Source organism: Epinephelus fuscoguttatus, linkage group LG9, assembly GCF_011397635.1.
Source record: "Epinephelus fuscoguttatus linkage group LG9, E.fuscoguttatus.final_Chr_v1".
In the NCBI taxonomy this organism is placed as follows: domain Eukaryota; kingdom Metazoa; phylum Chordata; class Actinopteri; order Perciformes; family Serranidae; genus Epinephelus; species Epinephelus fuscoguttatus.
In genome coordinates this window covers 22,894,111-22,911,892 of record NC_064760.1, presented here as the reverse complement: position 1 = coordinate 22,911,892, position 17,782 = coordinate 22,894,111, and the positions used below count along the sequence as shown (strand labels likewise).

The 17,782-nt window shown below is 40.4% G+C and overlaps 2 protein-coding genes across 2 annotated transcripts; both read right to left on the bottom strand.

Annotated features, from left to right (window-relative positions):
* Positions 1 to 111: 111 nt before the first annotated feature.
* Positions 112 to 8,496, bottom strand: LOC125894412 (gastrula zinc finger protein XlCGF53.1-like). Its single transcript, XM_049585772.1, has 4 exons — positions 7,422 to 8,496; positions 4,598 to 4,698; positions 4,440 to 4,515; positions 112 to 3,298 (listed from the first exon to the last, which is right to left on the bottom strand). Exons 1-4 carry the CDS (start codon positions 7,714 to 7,716, stop codon positions 2,502 to 2,504), a joined length of 1,269 nt encoding a protein of 422 aa, XP_049441729.1. The 5' UTR covers positions 7,717 to 8,496; the 3' UTR covers positions 112 to 2,501.
* A 1,051-nt stretch (positions 8,497 to 9,547) lies between these two features.
* smtnl1 (smoothelin-like 1) lies at positions 9,548 to 17,720 on the bottom strand. The gene is made up of 5 exons (XM_049585769.1): positions 17,343 to 17,720; positions 12,748 to 13,421; positions 12,535 to 12,649; positions 12,229 to 12,380; positions 9,548 to 10,754 (listed from the first exon to the last, which is right to left on the bottom strand). Exons 1-5 carry the CDS (start codon positions 17,424 to 17,426, stop codon positions 10,373 to 10,375), a joined length of 1,407 nt encoding a protein of 468 aa, XP_049441726.1. The 5' UTR covers positions 17,427 to 17,720; the 3' UTR covers positions 9,548 to 10,372.
* Between the last annotated feature and the right edge of the window lie 62 nt (positions 17,721 to 17,782).

Sequence of the window (17,782 nt, the reverse complement as noted above, 5' to 3'; positions counted from 1 at the left end):
CCCCCCACGGTGCTACAGTATGAGTAAACCTGAGTCACAATAATCACTAGGAGCAAAAACAATGCTGCACCCTAGAGGTGTAAAGTGATAAGAGACTTGTCCGACATTGAAAACTGTTAAAAAAAAAACCCTCTGTATTTATTCATATTTGCAAATCCAGATTACAAATCCACAGACAGAATCCACACTACATTGATTATTGCCCAGTCTGAAACTATCAGGAAGTACAAAAGAGAGGAAAAGAGACAACAGAGGTAGTTTGCCTTGTAAATGAAACACGCACAGATGAAAATGTAAGACAGGTAAATGCCAGGTATGCCACTTATTTTTCTCATAATTGTTAATGTTTAGATTTATAAATCCACATTTAAAATTTAGCCAGTGTATCTGAGAATTTCTGTCAACGGTGTGATCTGAAAAACTTTCAAAACAGTTGAAAACACTTAAGATTAGCACTTATACAACATTTAATTGTACCAAGGGTTGGGCACTAAGGCAATACGTACCACCACATGGTTTCCTCCTGCTACAGTTTACAGTTCTTGCTGTCAGACAAGTCAAGATAACAACTGTGAGGATCTGTAATAATGAGCATAATGTATACACTGAATGATTACACTGAGCTACAGGTGATAACAGAGTTCGTCATGTCTGGGTAAAGAAGATTTAAGCATTTGTCAAATTTATCTTAAAGCAGGGGTAGGCAGATTAATTTTGGCATCATTAGGCAAAAACTTCATAATAAACTTTGAGCATATTGTAATTCAAGTGGTCTGTGAGAACACTAAACTTTAGCACAGTCCTGACTGGAGACTTTTGGCCAATCACAGATCATTTCAGAGAAAGAGGGCTTTCCTATTGGCTGTTCTACAAATGCGCATGCACGTCCCTTTGGTGAAGGCCTGACTCAATGGCAGAGAGTCCTATAGAGAAAGTTGCAACTCCAGCATTTGCAAAAACTGCATACACTGCAAAGCAACCCAAAAAAGGAAGACAGACTTTTCAAAAAGAAAATCTCAAAGAGAGATTGACTGTTAACTAAATAAAATGTGTCAATATAAGCAAAGGGTTTCAGAGATGGGGAGAAAATGTTGCTGAAGTTTAGCCTTCTGCTGACTGGAGCAAAATGCTTATGGCTGCAGCTTCAAGTTCATGTTTATGTAGTTACTGTTGTTTAGAGCAGTTGTTCCCAACACTCCAGAAATGGGTCCATTCTGAATGGACCAAAAGTGACTCGTGAATGTATCATGTTTGTACAAAACACACTTTATTTTAAAGTAGAGTGAATTTCTGTTTTTATTTTGAAGTGCTGTTTCCTGCTGTAGAGTGATTAACCGATACTACTTGACAGAGACAGCAAACTAGCTCGACGACATGGCCAAACGCAAGTATGACGCTGAATATATTAAAATGTGTGGACCTTGAACTCATGACTGAGGAGAAATCTGGACCCCATGGCTGGACCAGTTGGGGACCACTGAGCTAGAGCATGAAATCCCAGCGTGTACTTTGCCTCACTCCCCACAGCTACAACCCACCAAGAACCAAGAGGAGAGTGGGCAGCAGCTCTGTAGAAAGACCCCCAGTTAGCAGCCGCAGCAACCTTAATCCAGCCAGTGCTGACTGAATATGAGCCACAACAGCTGCCGACTGAAGGTTCATCTCCCAAGCTGCGGCCCACTCTCCTCCCAAGGAAGCAGTCTACAGTGGCGAGTTGCGTGGTGAAGGGACGCTGGGCTGGCTAATGTTAGCTAGCTAATTCTTGTCTCATTTGTCGTCTGATAAACAGAGAGGGAGTGGGGCAAGGAGGGGGTGTGAGAAAGCGCTGTGTTTAATGTTACAGTAAAATTAATAAATTAAATAAATCAATGTATGGGAAACACTGGGTTACTGAATAAAGTGTGTGCATATGGCCATCGTTGTCTGGTGGGAGGGGCTTAGGACAGAGAGGGGAGAGCTGCAAGCGGAGGGTGTATTTTCAAATTATGCTTCTTTCTTTTTTTGCCATTTCAAGATTTCTGCCTACCCCAGCTTTAAATTAAGGTACTGTATATTCTCCTCGAATGATGAATAAGGCATACGTTCATCTGCTTTTCAAACAGTAAAAAAATCCCATTAGCAAGAAAAAGATAAATAAAAAGGAATTTTAGTTTTGAAGCTTGTTTACCTATTGCTGGTTTTCCTAGAACTAAAAGAATGCAAGTCTTTTTATACTGAACAGAGGTGATGCTCGTTTGTGTCCTTATTTGAACCTCAACAGTCCATTTATTTTACTGAGAAGTTGTCAAAAAATATACATTGGTGTAGTTGTAGTTCATTAAGTACTTTTAACACCTGACAAGTTGCGCTGTGGCTAAACTATATAGACAAAAGGACCAGAAGATGAGATGCTGCCACAGGAAACACATATTCCCCAAATACACACAAGTGTCAGTAAAAGTAACATGCTGAAGAAATGTAAAATTCCATGTTAAGTTTTTAAATCTATGTATCGTTCATGGTCAGAGCACTCCGTTAGAGTTGTGTGTGATCATGTGCCTGCGCAGGTTGCTGGGGTTGTTGAAGCTGGCGGTGCACTGATTGCAGGTGTACGGCTTCTCCCCAGAGTGAGTCCTCAGGTGGATCTTCAGGCTGCCGTTCTGCGTGAAGCGCTTCCCACACTGCGTACAAGCATACGGCTTCTCCCCGGTGTGAATGCGCATGTGGATGCTCAGTGTGGTCTTGTTCACAAACGACTTGCCGCAAAAGGTGCAAAGAGCGGGCGACTCCCCGGTGTGACTTGCCCTGTGCACAATCAGGTCTTCACGGTTGAGGAAGCGCTCGCCGCAGAAGCTGCAGTCCAGAGATTTGTTGATGCCATGAGGGAAGACATTCTGTGGCTGGGTGAACTGGCTGACATGACTCGGGTGCCCCACTTGATTATCACCTCCTACTACTTGTGTTTTTAATGCAGGATTCAATGCTGCGGCTGAAGCCATCTGGGTGGAATGATTTCTTTCCAGCTGGCTGTTTCTGTTATCCTGCATCCCTCTCATCGGGGCTCTGTCACCGGCACCAGTGGTGAAATTCAAGAGACTGTCATGGGTGACGTTGTGGTCGGGAGACAAAGAGCTAAAAGCCTGGAGTTCAGAGGCAGTGAAGAGGGTGTCGCTCTCATCCTGCAGAGGCCCTTCCCCTCGTCCGTGAACACTCACGATTCTCAGGTCCTCATTATCACCTGTCAGGCAGGAGGACTCTAAATTCTGAGTCCGTGTAGAAACTCCACCCTGCGTACTGTGGTTTCCAAAGTCATCCTGACCTAAAAAGATAAATCACACAACGATATTATGAATCAGTGTTTGTGTATGAAACTTTTAGACTGGGACTTATGAGTCACAAAATTATTTGTGGGCATAATTTATATTAAGAAGCTAAAAGACAATCTACATGATGTGATTGTAAAGTGTTGACTCTAAGTTTTATTTCATTTATTAGGCATATCAAGCATCATACACTGCAAAAACAATAGCAAAACATATCACAGATGACAAAGGTACCCTTTACCATCACATAGGCTTGCGTTAAAAACAATACATCCTTCCATATACAACTATAGAGCAACGAAAAAATAACTTAACACAGCATCCCACCTTTTTTCGAATTGAAGTTGTACAGGCTATACTTATACCCAGTGCACACCTCATAAGGCACCCTTGCACCACCAACCAGGCAGCCTGACCCATCTTGGAGTGAGGCCACTTCATAAGCGCTCCCAACAACATGACCTCAGAGCACACACTACCTACAAGTTTAGGATGCATACCCAAAAACTAACACACATAGTTAAGATTAGAATAATGAGCACAGTGACGTCTACCCAAACTGCCTTTCCTCGACTGTGGAATCAGCCAGTGCTGGACTTTAAACAGTTATGTGTCATGGATGAATCATGCCACTCATCTAGTTTCACTGCACACTGTGATGTAATAAATCACCCTGAAAGCCTACTCATTTACCCAACCTGACATATGTTTCAATACACTGAAGTATGCATAAAAAGTTTGTTTAATAAGATATTTAACTATAAAAATAACAACACCAGGGATGTAATTTGGGATGTTAGTCATTTATACAAGTGTTGATGATCTGTCTTGTCAGTGTGCAGTGTTTAGACTTAAACAAATATTAAATTGTTTCTTGTTTTATAGTTGAGAGTGCAGGTTTTGACCTCAAAATGGAAGTGCTTTCCATTAAACTTCTGGTGCAGGATACATCTTCCTCCAGCTGTGACACACACATACAGTCTATTTTCTGCTATTATGTTTCCTCATTCGTTAATTATGTCAGCAAATCTCCCGAAAAGGCTAAACCAACAATTAATCTATGCAAATATCAACTCTAAGACCGATCTGTTTAGCTTCTGCCTGTGAGTCATGCTGTCGCATCTGTTGACTGCTCACCTACAACGGGCCCACATCCTCCGACTTCGTCCTCATCTTTGATCAGGATGACATCTGGGCTCTCTCCATCTGCACACTAACCAATAAAGAGACATATGCATGATGAGCAAACAAAATGTCAAACTATCAGTATCTAAAAGTACTTGTATTTTATTCACCTGCACTTGAGTGGCAGCGGAGGAAGTCTTGTTCTCCGGTTGTAGAGAAATCGAAGCAGCTTCCCCAACTGTCTTTTGAGCCACTTGTGGCTTAATGACAACTGGAGGAAAGAAAAAGACAAAATTTCAGGACCACTGATAGTGATATAAGGGTAGAAGGGGTGAAGAGTTGAAGAGGTGGGAGCTATCACTGTCAACAAAACAAGAATTGAGAATTAAATGCAAATAAACAACAAAATGACAAAGCTACATTTTCCAACAGCTCATTTACAGTCTGAATTTCGAATCTGTTGCAATGACTCAAATTGAAGGCACTGCATTGAAAACTGGGCCTGTAAACTTGTGTTGATCACTTTAGTTTGAAGAATTAGCAGCGGTAATGCTATGAATTGGACATGGTGAAGTCAAAGATGAGCTTTATTTGACTGACAGCTTATCAAGACATCTCCTGAAAGGTATCCAAAACAATTTGTTGTGGATCACTTAGGACTAAAGCATCTGCCAAATGTGACACAATGTGGTTCAGTCTCATCACACACTCTCTCCACAATATTCTGCATATAGTATGACACTATATTCTTTTACCTGTGTAACCTGAATGTCTATTTTCTGAAGAACATATGTGCGATTACTGCAGCTGCTGCACCTGCTTGCATCCGAGGAATTAAACGATTTTTTTTTCTTTTGTACATGTTCATGACATATTAGCCAAAACAGTATGTTCTTAATAACTGGTCAAAGGGTGATGCTATTGATGACATTTGATTGTATGCCCTTGCCTACAGACTGCCATTCAAATTCAATCTAAATATTTGTTTTTCTCTCAATCGCTTAATGAATTAATTAATCGACAGCTACTTCTTATAACGAGTTAAATTACAACCCTACTTCCAATAAACTTGGGATGCTGTGTCAAACATAAATAAAAATAGAATGCAATGATTTGCAAATCCATTTTGACCCATATTCAGTTGAATACAATCCAACAAGATTTTTGATGTTTTAACTAATAAGCTTCATTGGTTTTTGTAATAATACACTTATTCTGAATGTGATGCCTTCAACACGTCCCTAATACGTTGGGACAGGGGCAACAAAACACTGGGAATGCTACAAAAAAAGCACCTGTGTGGATCATTACACTGGTGAACAGGTTAATTATTAACAGAATTAAGTATCATTGCCTGGTATAGAGGGATATCCTCCAAAGGCTCAGTAGTTTACAAGCAAGGATGGCGCAAGGTTCAGCACTCTGCAAAAAACTTTGTGAGCCAACAGTCCATTTCTTAATCTACAATTGCAGGAATTTAGGGGATTTCATCATCTACACTCTATATCATCAAATGATTCAGAGAATCTAAAGAAATCTAAGGGGTAAAGCTGACAGCCAACACATCATGCCTGTGACCTTTGATCCCTCAGTTGCCCCTGCCTTAAAAACCGACATCATTATATAAAGTATATCACTACATGGGTTTGGGAACAGTTCGGCAAACCATTGTCTGTAAAAACAGTTTGTTGCTGCATATGCAAATGCAAGTCAAGACTCTACTGTGCAGAGTGAAAGCCATGTAACAACAACATCCAGAAACGCCACTGACTTCTCTGAGCCCGAGCTCATCTGTGTTACGCTGTGGTCTGACGACTCCACATTTCAAACTGTTTTTAGAAATAAATAATGAACGTCATGCCCTCTCGGATAGAGACGAAAAGGACAATTCAGATTGTTAGCAGTGCAAAGTTCAAAGCCAGCATCTGTGATGGAAGAGGGGTATGTTAGAGCCCATGGCATCATGGGTGACTTGCACATCTTTGAAGGCACCATGGATGTTGAAAGGTACATGTAGGCTCTGGAGCAACATGTTGCTACCCAACCAATGTCTTTATCAGATAGGTCCCTGCTTAGTAAAGCAAGACAATGCCAAGCCTCCATTCTGCACATCTTACAACAAGTGTGGCTTTGTAGTAAAAGAGTGCAGGTGCTAAACTGGCCTGACTCCAGTCCAGACCGGTCTCCCACTGAATATGTGTGGTGCGTTATGAAGCACAAAATACGACAAAGGAGACCGCAAACTGTTGAGCAGCAAGAATGGGAAAGAATTTCAGTTTTTAAAACTTCAGTAATTAGTGTTCTCAGTTCCTGAATGCTTCCTGAGTGTTGTTAAAAGAAATAGTGATGTAACCCAGAGGTAAACTGTCCCAACTTTTTTATAACGTGATGAAGATGAAAACAATTACATTAAATATTTTCTCTTTATACTGTATTTAACTGAATATACGTCAAAAAGCATTTGCAAATCATTCAATCCTGTTTTCATTGATGTTTTATACAGTGTCCCAACTTTTTCATGAATTAGGGTTGCAGTTTTAATTGTAATGGAAACATACACACAACTGTACACACACTTCATACACACTTGTAACTCTGATTATAATTTAAAATGTTTTGACAGTCAGTGTTTGATTAGATGTTGAATTACCCATATACTAACTAAATTTAGTACATTAGTCATAAACATGTCATGTGAAGTGACTCAGATCAAGCTCATGTCATGAACAGACACATCACCTTCAGGGCACGAGGGCAAGCCGTGGTGACGTAGGTGAGACGGGGTGAAGAGCAGCCGAGATTTATTAGCAGTTTATAGACATTTTGTTTTTGCAGGAGAACCATTGAAGAAACTTATACAGCACGTTGTTGTTACAATAAAAGCGACTGGTTGGACTCCGTGGGTCTTTAAAAAGTGGCTCTGCAGGAGGAGGGGGGGGGCGTTACTTGTTACTCGAGTATGAAGTATTTTTTAAAGTGAAAGTACTCCGTTACCTTGTGATCTAGCCCGTGGTTTGGGGATATTCCCTCTGATCGGGGAGAAGCGGCTTGCCGGCCGGTTGCTCCTGGTCTGCAGCCTGAGGGAGAAGAGCTCACTCCTCATCACCTTCATCCTCATCCTCAGGGCTTCGTTTTCCTTCAGGCTCTGGGTTAAATGCAGGCGGAGAGACGACGAGCTCTCCGAGAACAGCTGACTGATTTCTGTCACCGCCGCTTTCACCAGCACATCCATTATGGACAAAAGCTGCGACTCCAGGTTCAAATTGGCCGGCGGCATGTTTGTGGACATGTTTCTCTTTGCTGCCGCCGAGAAATATGCTGGAAAACAGCGCTACACAACCGCGGGGCTAGCTCACAAAAGGGACAACACAATGGCCTTTCCGGTAGCATGACGCTCGTTACCGTAATCCCTATAAATCAGGGGCAGCTTTAGTTCACGTTTTCCTGGTTCACGGCCTCTTATTCTGTAAGGTCAGTGTTCATATACAATAAAATCTGATCAATAACCTTGGCTGTAATATCGACTGGCAATAACAATTATTATTAAAAGCACAACTAATTATATTTGACCTATAGCCTAATGAATAGATATTAATAGTGGTGGAAAGTAATTAGGTACTCAAGTACTGTACCCAGGGGCGTAAATATAGACAGTGCAGACACTGAGTTCTTGGTGGGGGGGCCCACAGAGAGAGACGGCCCTCTGACCATGTATTGGGTGGAGGATGGGCCCTTATGGGTGATTGCCACCTTGAAAATATGCCTGTGTTCAAAGAAGAACTCTCATTAAATTAAAAACAGTGTCATTTGCTATGTGTCCAATCCATCCGTCCATCCATCCATCCATCCATCCATCCATCCATCCACTTTCATCTGCTTATCTGGGGCCAAATTGCAGGGGCAGCAGGCCAAGCAAAGCACCCCAGATGCCCTTCTTCCCAGCAACGCTTTCCAGCCCCTCCTGGGGGACCCCAAGGCATTCTCAGGCCAGATGGGATATATAGTCCCTCCAGTGTGTTCTGGGTCTGCGAAAAAGGCAAACTCATCTCTGTCATATTTATTTTTTCTTTTTTAAATTGTCAGCGGCATCTGTAACAAAACCATATCCTTAATCTATTACTATAAATCAACTGTTGTATAAATAAACTATCCTATAAATATAATAAACTTTAGAATTGTTAAACTAATAATTTCTGAATTTCTTACTTTCTTTGGTATTTTTTGTTGCACAGATATGCAATGATGATTGCTGGGTAATATGTATGTTGATGTCATCCATTGTCAAGTCTCTGATCATGTGAGGAGATGATATGTGCACGATAATGTGCAGTAGGGTCCATTGTCACTATCTTATGCCACTGACTATAGTACAATTGTGAGGTACTTGTACTTTACTTGAGTATTTCCTTTTTTTTGCTACTTTATACTTCTACTCCACTACATACAGGGGGCAAATACTGTACTTTTTACTCCACTACATTTATCTGATAGCTTTACTCAGTAACTTTGCAGATTTATGTTGTTAAACTAATACATTATGATATATGATTACAGGTTAAGGTGACCAGTAGTATATAAAGTAAGTAAAATGAGCTCCACCTTTACAAGGTGCAATGGAAAAGTGATGAATACTTCAATGCATTGATAATTATAATAGTATTATTACCATTATTGTGAAATGGGCCATTCTGCATAGACAGTACTTTGACTTTTGGTACTTTAAGTATATTTGATGGTAATACTAAAGTTTGAATACAGGAATTTTACTCATAAGAGAGTATTTCTACTGGGTGGTATGGCTACTTTTATTTCAGTAAAAGGCCTGAGTACTACTTCCACCTCGAGGTAAAGAGTCAGTAGCCTAACTATACAGAGATAACTACATTAAAAAGGCTTGTTTTACTTGTGTAGACTTTTTTATTTATTTATTTATTTATTTTTATCAGAAACTTTTCAAAATGATTTTCAGTGAGGTATTAATACCGTGTTCTGTCTGTATTTTTATTTATTTATTTTTTTTGTGGGTGTGTTAGTCTTTATTTTAAAAGACCTGTCAGCCAGTCTTTGTTATAGCTGGTTATCCATTACTATTTATTTTGATTGGGGGGCAATCCTGTTCTTAATAGACCTCTGATTCACCCTTGAACAACATAAAACAACAAAAGTTTTATTACTGGTAGGCTATACAACAAAGAGTAGAAACCTTAATTGGCTTAAAGTCTGTTCATAAAAATATTTTCAGGCAAAACGTCTCGTGTACACAGTAAATTATAACCTCATAACTTTGATTTCTTTTACTTTAATTGTAATGCTTTAGACTTCTCTTTAAAGTGTAATATAGGCTAATTTGTGTAGACCTACTACTAATATAAATGTACTTTATAGGGTTTGTGGCCTGATTTCACATTTATCTGTAAGTCACTTCTTAACTTTTATTTTATTGATACTTATATTCTATTTGGCTTTCTTTAACTTGTTTTATGTTTTCATATGTAGCATCTTTTGCGCTTGTCCAACATAGTATAACTTTTTAGTAAAGCGCTATAACTATGATTATTATTATTATCATTATTATTATTACAAAAACTGTCTCTTTGGCAAAAAGACAACCCATTGCCATTGTGAATGCACACCATCAACCATACTGCTGTCATAATAATCCTCAATCATCCTTCAACTTAAAGAGTTTCTTGTTGCACAAATTACTTTCCAATTCACAAGGTCATTGTTTAATTCATTTTTTCTATAAATACACAGCAAATGGTGGAACTGAATATTTCTGCTTTATGTGCTCAAAACAAACATATGCAACAACAAAAACACACAAACAGATAACTAACATCACATTGCCTGTAGTCAATCCAACACCAGACTAAGACTTCAGCTACTCAGTGAACCATCAGCAATACTTTTGGTCTTTTCAGTCTCTTTCCATCAGCATTTTTCTAGGACTCTGCCTTGACTAACATTCCTCCATCTCCCTCTGTCTCACAGCTGTCTGGTGCATTTTCTTCCTCGCCAGCTGCCTCTGCCTCTTCAACATCTTCCTGTTTCTCCTCTTGGCTCTCTGTCGTCTCGATCTCAGCAGACTCTCCCTCATCCTTCTCCGGTGACGCCTCTCCTGCTGCATCTTCTCCCTTCTCTTCTCCCTCATCACTAGCTTTTTTGTCTTTCTCTGCTGTTTCTTTGTCCTTCCTCTCTTTCTCTATTTTGGAGAGGCTTTGGCAGAGGGACTGGACGTATGTGAACACACACATAGGGTCAGGGTTGTTGCCCATCATGAGCATGTCCTTCACTTCCAGCAGAGGGTAGCAGTCGGCCAGGGACCTGAGAGTGGGAGAGAGTGGGAGGTGACGAGGGGACAGAGGAAAGGAGAGAACTGAGGTGAGACAAAGCAGTGACATAGAGGAACTACTTAGATGTTTAGAGAGAGTCCTGACCTTCTTACTGATTTACTGGTACAGTAATTTTAAATATGCAAAACAGGAATAAATGGGGAAACATTGTCAAGGTAGTGAGTAAAATAGTCAATTTAAACTATCCTCTCCAAGGAATTTGACATCCTTCCCTCCAGTCAGATACAGGTTTGAGAAAACTAGGTGCAAGAGGTTTGAGGTGTCACTTATGTGCAATAACCACTGTTAAATCTACATTTCTGGCAACATGGGGGAATTGGAAACAAGTTATGAACACTGAAATATCATCACCCTTTATATTGAAATGGCAAACATGGTAGCAAGCAGTTGCTTGTTTACACATACAACAGTTATGAGCAACATTATCATTCATTTGGAGTCATGTTTCTGGCCATCTAATGAATGTAAGTCCAATATGCACTCTCTTTTCGCTGTCTTTGGTCTCTACCAACTCCTGAAAGAAATATTTGTCTCTTTAGCTCCTAAATTCTCCACTATGTTCACCAGCCAGTTGCTCATTGTGTCTGTCTGCTGTTCGGTGCTGAGCAGTTTTTTTCTGATTTCTATTTGTAGTCCAAGTGGTATTGACCAATCATATGCAGATAACTTTTTATATAGATTAGCTGGAATGAGATGCACACAGAAGATGAAGTCTTGGCACATATATATGCTTGCTTCACTGGATCTCCTGAATATGCTTGATGTCATCAGACTGATAACTGATGGGTTTCGAGATTGCTGAACAATTAATGTACAACCTATACTTTCCCCCTGACTGCTCCGTGACAGCAGTGACAGTGAACTTAAGTAGTAAAGCTTTGGCCTGGACAGCTCCAACCTACAGCAACAATGAGGTGAAACTCAGGATAAAGCCCTGTAAAGCTTTGTACGTATCCCATGTAATCGTGAGCCATTAATTTGTGCATAACAAAGGAGGAGGCAGGTTGGGGTGGCGGATAGGTCACAAAACACAGGACTTTCCCCCTGGAGACCTAACCTCCATAACTATGTCAATTATGTAAATTTACATTAAGGACATAACGTCATTCATGGGGCACTAATTCATAGGACATCATAAGAACTGTTGTATAAGGATATGTTGTGTTATGTTTAAAAAAAACCCACTTGTTATAGCTGCTTTAATTCTAATACACTAAAAACTGCTGTTGGTTCTCTGCAGAGCATAGTGCTTCCCTCATTCTTAATGTTGTTATTGTATTATATATTTTGTGTATAGTACCAGAACTTTAATCGTCTGAATGTGTTGCTATAGTGTTAATGTTTTATGCTGTTATGCTGCAAGACAAACTTCTTCTTGCGGGACAATAATGATCAGAACTGAACTGAGAAAAGAAACATAGAGGAGAAAATGAAATACTCCATACTCTGCAGTTTGGAAGGCCAGAGTGAAGTTTTTCTCCCTCTCCTTCGAATTCAGGGAGCTGAAGTCAAAAGCATCAGGAAAGTAACGATGGATCAGAGCACAGAACGCCATCCCGTCACTCCAGGATGATGAGAAGTTTTCTATCTCGACACCCTAAAAGGTCAAAGGTCACATACGTACATGACAGTGAAAAGATGGACAGAGCAAAGCACATCTACACCGAGGCTCAGTTATATTGTTTTGTAAGTTCTCCTTTCCCAAATCCAGACAACAAATTTGGTGATGAAGACTGTTGTGTTGGACTCACCTCATAACGGCGAGTCTTGTTTTGACACCAGTGAAGAATCTTCTGTTTGATAGTAGCTCCTGTAGCTCCAGCTGATGCTGACTTCTGAATTTTGAAGTTGCGGGCTATTGGTGTCCTAAAACATCACAACATTGTACAATTTTTAATGAAACCTTTATCAGACTATATTTACTTTAACTTATTTGCGGTACTGGGTGACATACAATGACTTACTCTGGTGCACCTTTTTGGAATTTGGCAATGATGTCATTTCTAGCGGCTGCCCTTATAGAGCGTGCAGATTGTCTCGGTCGTGAGAGAGCAGAGGAGGGAGGACCACACTTTCTTTTGGGCTTTGCTTGCTTTTCCACCTCTGCCGGCTTCCCTTTGTCTTTTGTTTCTACATTCACTTCCTCGACTTGTTTTTTCTTCTCTGTCCCTTTTGCTGCTTTTTCACTCACATCTTTTTCTGCTTCTTCTGCCTTTTCCTCTGTTTTACTCTTCTTTTTCTCTTTGTTTTTGTCCGTCACATCCTCTCCTTCTCCCCCAGACTCGCAGCTCTTGACCTCTTCCACCTGCTCACCTTTCTTGTCTTCATTTTTCTCTCCCTCTCCATCTTTTTCTTTGCTTGTTGGTTCAGTATCTTTCACGTTGACATCAGTAGAGGCTTTGTCTTTATCTTGTTCAGCTTCTGTGGCGTCACCTTCAACATGCTTTGATGGAGTTGTCTGGGCCTTGTCTGTGCCTCCAGCGCTGGCCTCCTCTTCTCCTCCCTGCTCTGGTACTGAATCCTCCTTCACCTTCTCCTCCTTCTCCCCCTCCTTTGTTGCTCCCTGACCTTCCGGTGTCTCCTCTGCTGGAGGCTCTCTCCCTGGGTCTTTACTCTCTTCCAGCTCTGGCTCTTCTGTCTGGAGGACACACAGTGTAAAACAGAGTTTAGTGATGTGACAAACCCATTTGCAAATGCTGTCTGATAAACAGGTTGATGCATGTTTGTGCATTCACAGCCCTGTCACCATGATAAAATGTTGGCATCATCCATTTCTGCAAACAGAGACACCACATTTGTACATTTCACACGTATCATATTAACATTTCTAGAGTGACTTAGTTCATATTACATGTGTATGAGCCTAGTTTCTCATTAAGGAGGATGATGGTATGGTGGATGGTGTGATGCCTAAGTCAGACAGCTAAGCGTATCTAAGGGTATTTTTAATGACTCATAAAGACATTTGCAGCCATGTTTGTGGTGTCAAAACTGGGTATTTTAAGCCTAAACATGAGGTATCCTAACCTTGACCAATGGTTTTTGTGCCTAAACCTGACCACTCAGTAGCCACAGCACTGTCACAAAATGAAATTGAAACATCAGCTACATATAAACTGTAAAATTTAACACATCTGTGGTTGTTAAAAATCAGTTTGGCCTCTTTGACTCTCACTTCTTAACACATGCCCAATTATTTTCTATTCTAAATAAGAAATGTGAAGAGAGAACAGTTCCTGTTTCATGTCAAGAGCAGGATCAGCTTCTAAAGAAGGCAACCCTGGCAAGAGGTGTGGTCATAGATATCTATAACTTAATGTCTGTAGCTGCCCCTAATGCATATTCTGTCCAGCTGGCTATGAGGCATGACCTAAATACATTTCTGACTGCTTCCCAGTGGAACATAATTTGGGGTTCGGCTTTGAGATCTTCTAAAATGTGAGATTTAGGATTATTCCATATAAAATTCTGTGCAGAGCATATATTACCAAGATTATCCAGATTATCCAAGATGGATGGCAAACATCAAAATTTATGCAGGCATTACTGTGGCAACTGAGGTTCTTTATTCCACTTGCTCTGCGACTGTCCATCTGTTAAAACACTCTGATTAGAAGTGATACATCTTATGTTAGAGTTTTTCGATGGACAATAATGTTGGAGACTAATTCTTCTAAACTGTAAAGAGTGTGAAGCAGCCTACTTCACAAGGGACTCCTGGCTGAGGGAATACCTGGACTTACTAAACATGGAACGGACAGCCTGCCTGTTGAAAGACTTCGATAAGGGGCTAGAGGACCACTGGGACACTGTCAATGTACGTTACATATGCTACATGAATGTCACCCTTGCATCCTCACCAGTGTTGTGCGTAACGCGTTACAGTAACGTAACTACTTTTATTGGGTAAAAAGTAGTGTAACGCGTTACTACTGAAAATATGGTAACGGAACGTAGTTACTTTGTCAGTTGGGCACAACGTTACTTTTCCCGGGGACAGATTTGACGGTGACACTGCCTGTCTGCCTCAGCTGCGCACTAGGCAGGAACTGTGACAGTTGCCATGTCAACAGTACAGACAGGAGCGCCAAAATCAAGAATCGTATGAGGAATATGGAAGATACACACGCCTCCTCGGATTATTTTAACGGTTTGTCAACCGAAGACAGGTTAGCTTATTGTAATAAGCTAACAATTAGCAACGGAGTGAGGTTTCCGACCCAACGAAATGGCATAAGCTACAGTGGCCGGACATTTTTTTATATCTTGTGGAGAAACCCAGCGTTTATACGCATGAAAAACTCAAGGCATATAAATCCCTTGATGTGTATAATTTTGTACTTTGCGGTCATGTCCAAGATATTGAATACCGGGATTTATCTGATGGTTTTTGTGCTCTACGGACCGAAGTACTGCCGAGCCAGCGACACGGACACAAAACAGTAACGTTAACTAATGTACAAGACCTGGGCAACTCTGAACAAGTCGACCAACTATATACTGACAGCAACTGCACTTGTATGGCTGGGTAAGTGTTGTTTAATGTAACGTTAACCTCGCTAGTCAGACCTCAGACATGGGCAACATACGACCCCGGAACCTCAAAGGAAATCAAAACGACCCCAAAACATCAATAAAATGCAGCAATGTATTAACAGAAAACAGAACAATCATAACCTGCCTACCTTCCTGGCGCTGTGTGAACGGCAGCCTGTTGCAGCAGCTCCTATTTTGTGTATTTTAAATTGCTGCTGTGACATTGAAATTTCCCCCCGAGGGGTTAATAAAGTATCTACCATACCATACCAGAAGAGAAAATGAATTAATTTATTCGTGCAGGTCTGTAGCTTACTGCAAAGTATGAGTCTGTTACACAAACACAGTCTTACAGTTACACACGTAATAACAGAACAGAAAATGATTTATTCATGAATATGACACTATTTGTTCAAAGATAGTGTCTGTGAATATTAATATTTTCCTCATTCAGTGATGCAGCAGGTCTGGCAAATAGGCTATTAGTAGTAGTAATCTGTCATGTAACAAATTCATGTAGCCTAGTTAACACAAATTAACTCTCACTCTTTAATCTTTATTTTATCACAAAGTGGTAAATACCAGTGGAATACCAATTTTTTCACATTTAGGAAATGAGATGGGGTTCTACCCAAAGTCAAGCACCATAAAAGTAACGTAAAAGTAACGAGTAACGTAAAACGTTACTTTTCACAGAGGGTAACTAAGTAAAGTGAGGGATTACTTTTTTTAAGACGTAATGAGTAACGAGCAAACACTACTTTTTAAAAGTAACTTCCCCAACGCTGATCCTCACCCATCCCTTTTTTTATTACTGTAAAATTTCCTTAAATTTAGCTTGTACCACATGACTGAAATTCCACATTCATCATAACGCATCACAACAAATCAAACCATATCTGTGATAAATGAGCAGCATCATCTGTTGAGGAAAGACATGATATGTGGTTTAAAGGTTTAAAGTTGTTTTTTCCAAGCTACTTGTGAATTCTCATGGATTATCTCCAGTACCTATGTATTAATGGGATTGGGCCAAAATATCTAGAAAATATATCAAGATTTTTACTTGGAAGGTGTGTGGATATAATTGAAGGACATACACAACTAGAAGCCTGACCCTGCTTCTGTTTCACTATGGTTATAAATAAAACATTGAAAACAAACAAACAAACAAACAAACAAACACAGACTAGTTTTAATCAATCTGGTGACAGTCTTGTTCGAACTACTAAGAGCATGATTTATGATTGTGAGTTAACATTATGTAAGATGTACTAAAATTAGTGTCCACACTTCACTCTAGGGATAACGTGGTCCTCGAACCAAAGAGCATAATGTAATGTGAGACCTGAAGCTCTACGCTGGGATTTGATGAGCATCTCAGTTATCTGAATACAACTAAGAGGTTGAACTTTCAGATAGTAAATATGCCTTTTATAGTTTTTAAATTGAACCTGACAGATCAGCTTTATCCCAAAAGGAAAGTTTTTAGCCAGAACTAATCAATGAGCAAACCTCCTCTGGCTCTCGACATTTAGATAGTTTCTTGAGTGTGATCTTAAGTGTCTTCATGAGTGTCATTGATAAATTTTAGAATGAAAAGGTGTCATCACTTCATCAGTCGGTGAAAGTTTTGGTTTTAAAGATGAATGTAATCATGTTTGACATACTGTATATCTGGTAAAATGTCACTGCAGCAAAAGTCACACCAGGTCAGGCCTCGCACCAGTGACTCATCAGAGGGAATAGGAAACTCCACAGTGTGTGTGCATGCGCATTACTTTGCATAACTTGTGTGTCTCTGTGTGTGCTCTACAGGAGTATGAACAGGTGTAGCACAGAGAATTCAACCCAAACCACTTCAACTGTCCTGCTGTCTGAACACAACACCTGCCACAGCCACAAATACACTCACTGTTCCTGGAACACATAGTCACACCGGTCATTGAGGATTTTACAAATGTAAAACGTGTTTATGCTGCAATTTAATGTATCAAGCAAAAAAAAAACAAAAAACACAGACCTGATTGTTGTTGTTGTTGGTGTCAGTCTGAGCGGTCGTCTCTGCGGACCCAGATGCCTCTTTATTGGATGATTCTCCATCCATGATGTCCAGAAATGTCTGTTTATCCACTGGATCAAAGGTCAAATCAGACTTTCCTTAAAAACTAACACCCTGGGACTCTCAAATGATCACTTCTACCTTCCCTAGAAAGTTTTCATTCAGTCAGAGGTGAATCCTCCTCACAGGCAGCCTGCTCAGTGTCTCACTCTCTGCTTCTCACCACTCTACTTTGCTTCCCTGTCTCCCATGTCTCCCCCTCTCTGTCAGCACTGCCCCCCCTCGTTTGTGATGTGTGTGTTGGTTTGTGGATATCCGCCTTCACCCTTCTTCACCCGACACCTCCACCCTCTGCTTTGTGAGGATGCCTATGCTTCTTTATCTGACCTTTGGAACAACAC

Bases quoted from the DNA above. Each gene is read 5' to 3' on its own strand.
- LOC125894412 (XM_049585772.1), bottom strand. From the start codon at position 7,716: ATGTCCACAAACATGCCGCCGGCCAATTTGAACCTGGAGTCGCAGCTT. The intron at 4,699-7,421 runs GTAACGGAGTAC...TCTTTCCTCCAG, and splicing joins ACCACGGGCTAGATCACAAG to TTGTCATTAAGCCACAAGTG. The intron at 3,299-4,439 runs GTGAGCAGTCAA...TTATCTTTTTAG, and splicing joins AGGATGTGGGCCCGTTGTAG to GTCAGGATGACTTTGGAAAC.
- smtnl1 (XM_049585769.1), bottom strand. From the start codon at position 17,426: ATGGATGGAGAATCATCCAATAAAGAGGCATCTGGGTCCGCAGAGACG. The intron at 12,650-12,747 runs GTAAGTCATTGT...GTGATGTTTTAG, and splicing joins TTCCAAAAAGGTGCACCAGA to GACACCAATAGCCCGCAACT. The intron at 10,755-12,228 runs GTATGGAGTATT...TCCCACTCTCAG, and splicing joins CTGGCCTTCCAAACTGCAGA to GTCCCTGGCCGACTGCTACC.